The following is a 10,985-nucleotide window of genomic DNA, read 5'->3' on the forward strand; positions in this document are numbered from 1 at the left end:
GCTTTAACTCGCCGCGGTGAACTCAATGGTGCAAGCGCCGCCCAAAATCGGTCGCCGGGAGCTCGCTCGCCGGCGAGGCCGAACGGCGGCGGACACGGCTACACGCAGGTGAGGATGCTACGGGCGACGATTCGATGCAAAACGAAGCTCGGGAGGTGCGCGAGCTCACCGTGATGGTGTTGGACGCGTCGGTGAGGTCGGAGGTGGTCTGGCGGCGAAGCAATGGTCACGGTGGCCGGACCATCTGTGAGCCAAAGTGAGCTCGAATCGGATGCTTCCGAGCGCGGCGACCCAATTCCTTCTGCAAGAGTTGCAAGTCGACGATGGCGGCGAAGTTGGTAGCCATGGCGGGGCTTGGGGAGGCTCCTACCGACGGCGAGGGAGATGGCCGGCGAGCTAGGGTTTGCAAAATTGGGGCGAAATGACGAACACGATCGGAGGAGGATGCGGCGAGGTATTTATAGGCTCTTCGGCGGTCGTTGATGATCGTCTGGTCCATATTGGCGGCCGGGACGTGGCTCGCCGGCGTCGTGGCGCTCTCCAGTGCGTCGTCGGTAACGAAGACGATGACGAGGACTTCGTCTCCGCACTTATCCGCTCGAAGAGGTACGTGGGTTGGAATCTGGCGATGGATTGGGCCGGACCTAGGCTGCTGCTGGGCTGTGGTGGTGGACTGCTGGTGGGCTGCCACGGCTAGATGAGGTCTGGTAAGCCTCAGCTTCATTTTTTTCTTTCTGTTTTGTATATTTTCTATTTTCTGTTTTATTCCTTGTTTTGAATTCTGTTGCTAATTCATGTTTTAACTATTTTCCATTTTGCAGGCGTTAAACAATTGGTCTTGTATGAAGACTAACAAAAGTGTTATTGTATTTTCTTAATTATTTTGATTAAACATTTCAAATATGTGGCTTTATTACAAATTGGAAATAATCATGATTTTATGCACTCATTTTAATTTCCTTTTTCTTGTGTAATCACATCTATTAGAATTATTAGGTTTGATAATTTCTACTCTAAGTGTTTTAGAGTTTATCATTAGGGTTTGGTCTCTCAATTGAGAATTTAGCCCCTTGCACATGATTTTATGTGAACCTTATTTATTAGGGTTTTATCATTTCTAGTACAACCCCCCCTTGTTAAGGTTAATACTATCACTACATTTGAAAGTATCTCGAGTAGGGATTGTTTCCATCATAGTTTATCTTGGTTACAAAGATAAATGGTTGATCACTATATGGTTTACTCATAAGATTTAGCATTAGATTATTCTTAAGTTCCATATTAAGCATGAGCTTTAATTAGTGAACAATTCTAGGGTTCTCATCATATTCACCTAATGGTAATTGGTTTGAATCTTAATTGTGGTTTAGGTTTTAGTTGTGATCACCCAAGTGATACTCAAACTAGGGTTGAGATTTAATTCTAGGGTGTAGAGATGAGATGACACCATATTGCATGAGCTAGGGTTTAATCTCCCCTAACCATGATAAGGTGGTTACTTGTTTAATATTTCATGTGCTTCACTATTTATTAAGGATTTGGGAATTGGTTTGATCTCCTACCAACTAACTTCTATTATTAACCTCACTTTAATATTAAAGTAACTACAGTGGTTATAGTTCTTTTTATAGTTAACTTTGGTCATATGGATTGATGTTTTCTCACCATGTAAAGTATGGAGTTTTATTCTAAAGCTTTCTTAGATGAAGAACAAGTGGAATGTATGTGTGGTAGGATTCTACTTGTGATCACCAAGTGATTCACAAATTTAAGGTTTAGGATATAAGCCTATTGTTGCATACTAGTGATCTCCCCATGATTTCATGTGGTGAATGATATCTACTTATCCTATTAGGGTTTAACTTATCCTCATACCTCAAGAGCATGATCATGGATTAGGCATGATCAACTTGTTCTTAATCTCTCTACCTCAAGTTCTTAGGGTTTATGATCATCACTCAATTTATAATGATCAAGGTTTGGCTTCCTAAAGTATCTCTCATTAATTAGGTTTCTCGGTTCCATGACCAAGCATTGTCTTGATCAACTAGGGTATAGTACTTCTAATTTACCTTCTTGAATGGTACTTCTATGATTGCCTTTAAAGTTTATATCTCAGGAGAATGCCTAAGATATTATGTTAGGGTTCTACTCAACAATGATGATATGATCATCTGGTTATAAGAATAGTTCTCTCCCTCAAATCCAGGTGATGCCTCAACTATCCTGAGTGTAACACCAGATGTTGAGCTCTCTCTCTTATAGGACTGGTTTATTCTAGGGTTTATGGTATGTTCACAAGATCTCAATAGATAGCAAAGGTTTAAGTCTCCACCTAGATGCTTAGTTGGATTAGTTTCTACTTCCTTTTACCAATTCATGGATATAGTCTTGCTCCATTTGATATTAGGTTATCCCATCATTTCTCGAATGAAATGGTTTAGGTCCTAATACTTTAGTTCAGGAATTGTCCTTGGTTCTTAATTAGGTAAAGCTAAGATTGATATGAATGCTCTCTCTCATTTGGGGAAGACTTCAATAATTTCCTAGGGTTCCTCTTGATGATGATGTTGTGATCATATGGATATTTATATCCAAGGTTTTGTCTCAAGGTTTGGCATTGCTTCCCTACATAAATTAGTACTCTCACCTCTTTAGGTTTGATGTACCACTATTTGGAATAGAGAAGAATATGTACTTCTTGAGTGGATCTCCTTGTTATATTTCCACGGTTAAAGTAGAATGGATATCAAAGGGTTGATGATAAGAGCATGGATTACCATATTATAATCTTTTATAAGATCAAGCAATTGTTCATTGATTAAAGTGTTGTTGTGTTGATTATTAGTTCCCTTTGATCTAATCCCTTAGATCAAATTATCTCTACCCAAAACAAGGTTTTAGCAAAGTCACATTGAGGTTTGTAGTGCTTGACTTGATGAGCTACTTCAATTCCACCAAGGTCAAGTGAAATTTCGATTCTATGTGACTGTTTTACTTTAAAGCGCGAAAATTCCCCAGATTTTCTATGCATGAATGCAATGCACACATCTGTTTCCTCTATTTTTGTAACCCCATTACCTGGGATATTACAAAAGGTCTTCACCAATCTTCATGGTGGTGTCACCAATCCTGACAAAAATCAACACCCAAAATATCATCAAGTTTATGCAATCGAGGAGGCAATTCGAGCAGCACCAGAGACGTCAGAGGCTTTCGACGATTTGGGAAATCCATACGTCGATCCCGCTGATCTCAGAAGAGGCCTAGGCACTAAATATGTCGGGTCTTCACCTCGTGAAAGAGTCCAACTCCCGCAAGCAGCATGGGATAGAGCCGCAAGAGCCATGGACGGTTCGAGAACCAATGACAACAACCGCTACGGCGAGAAGAATTACAAGCTTATCAATATAGACTTGCTCGTGTGAGTAGGGAACTGGAAAAACAAACAGACTTCCTTGAACAAGGAGAAAGGAGGCGACTTAGCGTCAAGCAGGCGAAGAGCAGAACTAAGCCGACAATCAGGAACCTCGGGAGATAGTTATAGAGAAGCTCGGAGAAGAGCAAGATCTCGACTGCAAAATATACCCGAAGCAGAGAGGGAGCATTTGGTTCAAAACCTCGACATGTCTTTCATGACGATCGACACTAGGGGAAATATTATCCCTAAAACACCAGAAGTTGGGTACATGGCAACGCAAGCTTATATCCTCGCGTCCAGACCACCCCCTGGGGATCCGAGAGAAGCGTTGTTCAACATGGCAATGGCAGGAGTTGGAGTCATGGGAACATCATTCACAACTACACCTCCCGAAGGAACTGCAAGGCAAAATAGTCCACGACCCAGTGCAGTAGTGCAAGATCCACCGAGAACAAGTGAAGCAAGAGATACAACGGCTCAAGTAAGAGTAGACAGAGCGCGGCAAGAAAGAAGAGAACATCGGCATTCACCAGAAGTAGCCGATGAAGATCTGTGCGGACTCCCGTGCTTTACGAGACGAGTCCGAAAAACTCGAGTCCCGTCAAGGTTCAAGCTACCCGAAAACTTCAAGAAATTCGACGGTTTACATGATCCTGAAGATTGGCTCGTTGACTATCTAGAGATGGTGAAGTTGATAGGAGGAACCAGGGCAACAGCTATGCAAAGCATCCAGGTACATCCGAGTGGAGGCCGCACGATCTTGGATAAAGAAACTTCCCCGGGTTCTATCGACAACTGGGATAGTTTCGAAGATATCTTCGTGAAAAATTTCCGGTCCACCTGCAAGAAACCAGCATCATTGGAAGAGTTGAGGGCGTGTAGACAGAAACACGACGAATCTATGAGAAAATATATACAGAGGTGGAACATCATCAAAAACTCGGCAGAAGATATATCTGACGAGAGGGCAATAGATGCGTTCGTGGCAGGAATTCGACGAGGAGATTTTGTCGAGGACCTAGGAAGAACTAACCCGAAAACAATATCAGCATTGATGGAAATAGCAAACAAGTGGGCAGATGGAGAAGATGCTATACATAACAAGCGACACAGGTCGCCAGAGGAGGACCGCAGTCGAAATTTTCAAAATAGAAGGCGATTCTCTCGCCAGTTCTACAACAATGATGCTCCTGGCCACATATCGGCTGGGTTCCGAGGAAACTCTGGAGGAAGCAATCAAGATAATTACCAAAGGAGTAACGAGCAACAAGGCGACAACAGAGGTGACTACCGCGGTAATAGGCAAAATAGTGGACCAAGGTTTCAGAGACCATATGTGTCTCCCGAGGAAATGATGAACGGACCATGCCAGATGCATTTCTACCTTGATAACAATGGGAAGAGGCAGTCCGGACATCTGCAGAAGGATTGTCGAAACTTTCAAGCAATGTTGCGAGCCGCAGGAATGGCCAACGCTCAAGCGATGAACAGAAACCCCCAGGGGCCAAGAAGCGAGATACATCTCCCACCTCCTCCCGCAATTACGGAAGAAAATCGACACCAGCTCAGAATAGCGGCAGCACCACAACCACCTCCATATGTTGACCCTAATTCTAATGGTACAGTCTTGATGATTCAGAAAGCCAGGCCATCTAACAGGGCGCAGAAAGTAATTTCGCGGCAAGTATTCATGGCAGAAAAGATGCCTCCACCAACAGTCGAGTACCTAAATTGGTCGGGACAGGATATTGGCTTCACAATTGCGGATCACCCACAGCAGGTTCCTCGACCAGGGCAATCCGCACTTATCTTACCCGCAATAATTGCTGGTTTTGACATGTCGAGAGTCTTCATAGATGGCGGCAGCAGCTTAAACCTTATGTACGCAGATACATTAAGGAAGATGAATATATCCCTGGCAAATTTAGCACCAACTGATACACGTTTCCACGGGATCACGCCAGAGAAACCAAGTTATCCGTTGGGCAAGATCAATCTCGACGTTCAGTTTGGGACCCGAGAAAACTACAGGATAGAGAAATTGGAGTTTGAAGTCGTGGATTTCCCATCGCAATATCACGCTTTGTTGGGACGACCAGCATATGCCAGGTTTATGGCGGTACCTCACTACACGTACTTATTGTGGAGGTTGCCTGGACCCAAAGGACCAATCACAGTCAAAGAAAGCTTTGCGTTAGCTGACAAGTGCGACAGAGATTTTCATCAACTGTCAGAAACTTTCGGGATGCAAGCAGAATATATGGCGCCAAGGCTCACTGATTATGATGTGTTGCCAGACACAGGGAGGCCACTCAGAGAACCAACCTTTAACACGACAAAGGATTCAAAAGAGGTGCAGATCCAGCCGACGGACCCGAAGAAAACGACGTCCATTGCAGCGAATATGGACCTTGCATAGGAAAGCGCGCTCGTCGAGTTCCTCCGTGAGCACTGGAAAATCTTCGCATGGTGTCCAGCCGACATGCCAGGAGTACCCAGGGAACTTGCCGAGCACCACCTAAACTTGGATCCTATTGCGCGACCAATCAAATAACCTTTGCGGCATTTTTCGGAACCAAACCGCAAAGCTATGCTGTCAGAAATTGATCGACTCAAAGATGCTGGTTTTATTAAAGAGATATCTACAGAAGCCACGTGAGTAGCTAACCCAGTGATGGTGCCGAAGAAAAACACGAAAGTCCTTCGCATGTGTGTCGACTTTACGTGTCTCAACAAACACTGTCCAAAGGATCACTTTCCCCTCCCCAGGATCGATCAAATTATCGACTCCACGCCAGGATGCGAACGTCTTTCCTTCTTGGACGCATATTCTGGTTATAACCAGATTCGATTAAAGGAAGACGACGAAGCCAAGACAGCGTTCATCACACCGTATGGCGTGTTTTGTTACAAAACAATGCCTTTTGGTTTGAAAAACGCGGGAGCAACATATCAGCGGATGATGCAAAAATGCTTAGCAATACAGATTGGAAAAAACGTACAAGTCTACATCGACGATGTCGTCATAACATCAAAAAAGGGGGAAACATTGATCGAGGATTTGAAAGAAACTTTTGCCAACCTCGACAAGTTCTGTCTCAAGTTGAATCCGACGAAATGTTCTTTCGGCGTTCCTGCGGGAGAACTTCTCGGGTTCCTAGTCTCAGCAAGAGGGATTGAAGCAAATCCCGAAAAAATCCAGGCTATCGTAACAATGAGGAAGCCAACAAAGTTGAAGGAAATACAGCAGTTAACTGGGCAAGTCGCAGCTTTAGCAGATTCGTCGCCAGGCTGGGAGAAAAGGCGCTACCGTTCTACGCCTTAATCAAGCAAGGAGAAAAGTTCCAGTGGAACGAAGAGGCAGACAGGGCTTTCGAGGATCTCAAACGGAAAATTTTGACACCACCAATCTTGGTGGCGCCAAAAGAGAAGGAACCTCTCCTGTTGTACATTGCGGCTACACCTCAAGTGGTTAGCACAGCGCTAGTTGCCGAAAGAGAAGAAGAAGGAAAACTCCACGGAGTGCAGAGACCGGTATACTTCATCAGTGAAGTCCTGTCGCCTTCAAAACAGCGGTACCCGCGATGCAAGAAGCTCGCATACGGAGTGTTTACAACCGCAAGAAAATTGCGGCACTATTTTTCGGCGCATCCGATAATAGTGGTTAACGAGGCTCCCCTATCCAATATACTAAACAATCCAGAAGCTACAGGCCGTGTCTCCCTTTGGGGAATAGAACTTTCCCCTCGGGACATCACGTATGAAAAAAGAAAGGCAATAAAGTCGCAAATTTTGCCAGATTTCATCGCAGAGTGGATGGAGTTGCAAAATACAGAACCTCCGGATTTATCGAGAACATGGGTCATGAACTTCGATGGATCTAAGAGATTAGAGGGAGCTGGAGCAGGCGTGATCCTCATATCACCTGAAGGCGACAAATTAAAATACGTCTTACGGATGACGTTCCCAAACGCGTCCAATAACGAAGCAGAGTACGAAGCTCTTATACATGTGATGAAGATGGCGAAAGCCTGCGGTGCAACCCGACTGAAAATCTTTGGCGACTCACAATTGGTGGCACAGCAAGTCATGAATCAATGTGATGCAGTCAACGAGAGTATGATAGCATACAAGGAGATGTATAATGAGCTAGAAAAGCTGTTTGATGGATGTGAGGTAAATCATATCAGCAGATTGAGCAATGATGAAGCCGATGTTCTTGCAAATATCGGGTCGCAATGTCTGGCGATTCCTCCAGGCGTGTTCTGGGAAGAAATAAGCGAGAGATCCACCAAGCCGATGAAAACAAAAAAGAAGGAGAAGGAAGCAAAACCCTCGGGTGTTGCAAAAGAATCACTGGACGAAGAAGAAGAGGAACAGGAGCTAGTCATGATGGTGCAAGTACCATGGATGCAAGCGTACATATCATACATCCTCAGGAAAACAATACCCGACGATCCAGTTGAAGCAAGGCGGATAATTAGACGTTCTAAAGCTTTTACTGTGGTCAAAGGGGAATTGTATAAGCGAAGTATTTCGGGTGTGCTACAGAGGTGCTTCACACCCGAAGAAGGAAGAGTAATCCTAAAGGAGGTACACGAAGGAGTGTGCGGCCATCACGCAAGTAGTCGAGCCATCGCGGCCAAGGTTTTTCGAGCTGGATTTTACTGGTTAACGTCAATTGAGGATGCGAAGGAAATAGTGCGAACCTGCGATGCGTGCCAGAGATTTGCCGCAAAACCTCACTCTCCAGCAGCGGAATTAATGCCAATACCCTTATCGTGGCCCTTTGCTCAATGGGGTCTCGACATGGTGGGAAAGTTACACAAAGCCTCGCCAGGAGGATACGAGTATATGCTCGTCGCTGTCGACAAATTTACCAAGTAGATAGAAGCAAAGCCGATAAATTCACCGGATGCAGCGTCAGCAATAAAATTCGTGAAGGGCATCATTTTCCGGTTTGGAGTACCTCATAGCATCGTCACGGACAACGGCAGTAACTTCACATCCAAGAAATTCAAAGCGTACTGTGCAGAGGTAGGCATCAAATTGCACTTCGCGTCAGTAGCACATCCTCAAACCAATGGTCAAGTCGAGAAAGCCAACGGCATCATATGTAATGGCATCAAGAAGCATTTGTTAGGGCCACTGGAAAAAGCTCGACATACTTGGCCAGAGGAGCTGCCGAGCGTGTTATGGAGCATCCGAACAACACCAAATACAGCGACACAGGAGACTCCGTTTTTCCTGGTCCATGGGGCAGAGTGTAACGACCCGGAAAACCCCTATATTAGTTTTTTTTTCTCCGTTGCTTGTTTTTCCGAGTCGTTCCAAAGTCATCCGCACCATGCATACATCATATACATGCTTTTGACAAAATAAAAGTTATTTTTAAATAAACCCTATGTCACTATTTTCTTCTCATATGGTTCTATAAGAGCCCTCTTTAAATCTTTGCTTATTTAACAAAACCTCTAGTTTTTATTTGTATATAAAATCCCAAAGAAAAATAAATATTTTTAAGCCTTGCAAAATTGTTTTACAATAAAAACAAATCTTTTCCAAAATCCCTCCTTTCATCCTCTTCTTTTTGCACAAGAATTCAGCAAGAAATAGAAAAGATGGAAGAAGCTATTCTGAAGAAGAGGAAAGAAGTCACGGCAGCAATACAATCAGACAGAGTCAACCACGCACCAGCTTCCATCTTGTCTTTTTCGTGGGCACAGCAGGAGATGAGCGTGATCCTCCTCGCCGCTCGACCAGCCTCCTCTCAACCACTCCCTATCTCTTCTTCGTTTTCCCCATCTCCAGAGAACTCTAGTTTGCTTCCTCCCTCGCGCCGCCGTTTCCCTTCTGTCTGTTCACCACGCAAACGAGGGAGGCGAAAGTTTCATAGAAAACACCGAACACCTCCGCCGCAGCATCACCGTCGCCCCGTCGTCTCCGTCCACCTCTCGCCGAACCAAGGCCACCACGAGATTCTCCTCATCACGCTGAAGCTCCTCGACACATGCGCGCAACAAATCGAGTTCGAAATCGACGACAAGGATCACTTCTCCATCTCCGCCGCCGGCAGAAATCTCATGTTCCCGGCCGCCTCCGACCTCGTCCGCCACCGACGAGGTGTTCATCAGCTTTCTGGTGAGATGGCGGCCCTTTCCCCTCTTTTCCCCGTCTTGTTTGCTCTCTGTTCAGTTTCGCCTAATTCTGACGAAACTGTCGCCTTTGTTTTGCACGAGTTCATCTCCGCCATGGCCGACGACAGGCCTCCGCACGCGCTCGTCCCTGCCGGCCTCCTTCCCATTCATCGACCTCTTCGTCTCTGCTCTGGTCGCACCATCCCAGTCCTCGGTGAGCCTGCGACCTGATTCCACCCCTTTTCCCGTCACAGTCCTGCATCGCTGCTGCAAAGCACGTCTCCCGTTCTGGGTCGTTCTCCGTGTTGCTGTTGATGTGTCTCCTTGTTTTCTTCAGTTCATTCAGTTAACTGTTCTTCCTCCAGCTCCTGTGCAAAATCGCAGGCTGCTCTCCGCAGCGCACGTCCGTCTTCAGCCTAACGTTGCTCCAGGCCACGGCCTCGTCGACAAGTGCAGCTCCATAATCTTTCTATGTTCCCGATCTGGGTTGGTTCAAGATAGGCCGAACCTCCTTTTGGACAGCAACAGCATCAGCAAGGCGAGTGGTTTATCCCTTGTTTTCTTAGGTAGCAGACTGTGTTCAAATCCCTATTCGTGCTGGTGTTAAATCAGTCCTTTTTATCTTTGTTTTGCTCAGATCTCATACTCCAAGATATAGCTCATGATGTTGCGTGAGCCATGTCAATCAACATCTGAATAGGAATAGCAGCACAGTTGCATCAGTGCATCACCAGCCTGGGATCAACTCCCCAGGTGTACATCTTCTCAGCCCAGTTTCCATCGTCCAGTTTCTGGCTCAAGGCCTCTACCCTTTTTTCTTTCTTCTTTTTGCAAAGCTGTTTAACTTGTATCTACTGATTCATAAATCAAAATAATTGAAATAAACTTTCTGCATTTAATATTAATATGCCATCTCTGTTTCCTTTTTGTATTTTAGAAAATTGTTCAAAACTTGTAAAATTCATATCTTTAAACCTGTAACTCAAAATGCAAAGTATTTTATATGAAATTTGTTCAGAAAATTGCAAGGAACATTAATATGCCATCCATTCATCTGTTTGCATCTCGCATCCTGTCGTCCGATGATAGTTATGCATGTTCACCTCACATATATGCGAAGTATTTTGGATTTCCAACTATGGTTTTCCCCGCTCCGTTTAATATTGAGGTAGCGCACCCCTGCCATGATATGTCATGCTAATCAACACTTAAATTTGCCGGTAGAAATGCAACTCCAACCTAATTTGCTTGTCCGGGTTCCGATCCCGCTTAATTTGGATAATTGCATTGCACCATCTTTGCCATGTCATGCATATTATCTTGATCATGCCGATTCTTCTTCCGTAGTAGTAAGATTGCATACGTTGTGTGTTCCAGCATTTGCTTCTTCTCGGATAGGATCACGAAGTGTTGATGTGAGATACGAC

General features: G+C 44.9%; 1 protein-coding gene across 3 annotated transcripts; it reads left to right on the forward strand.

Annotated features, from left to right (window-relative positions):
* The first annotated feature begins 8,841 nt into the window (after positions 1 to 8,841).
* LOC124705378 lies at positions 8,842 to 10,985 on the forward strand. 3 transcript variants are annotated; one of them, XR_007003978.1, is made up of 4 exons: positions 8,842 to 9,772; positions 9,924 to 10,096; positions 10,196 to 10,311; positions 10,936 to 10,985. XR_007003978.1 is itself a non-coding variant. In XM_047237108.1 (4 exons), exons 2-4 carry the CDS (start codon positions 9,673 to 9,675, stop codon positions 10,214 to 10,216), a joined length of 294 nt encoding a protein of 97 aa, XP_047093064.1. In that variant the 5' UTR covers positions 8,842 to 9,562; positions 9,661 to 9,672; the 3' UTR covers positions 10,217 to 10,457. The 3 variants fall into 3 exon arrangements, 2 of the variants coding, with proteins under 2 accessions (XP_047093064.1, XP_047093063.1); XM_047237108.1 differs by lacking the exon at positions 10,936 to 10,985 and having other exon boundaries at positions 8,842 to 9,562; positions 9,661 to 9,772; positions 10,196 to 10,457; XM_047237107.1 differs by lacking the exon at positions 10,936 to 10,985 and having other exon boundaries at positions 10,196 to 10,457.

This window comes from Lolium rigidum, chromosome 4 (genome assembly GCF_022539505.1).
Source record: "Lolium rigidum isolate FL_2022 chromosome 4, APGP_CSIRO_Lrig_0.1, whole genome shotgun sequence".
In the NCBI taxonomy this organism is placed as follows: domain Eukaryota; kingdom Viridiplantae; phylum Streptophyta; class Magnoliopsida; order Poales; family Poaceae; genus Lolium; species Lolium rigidum.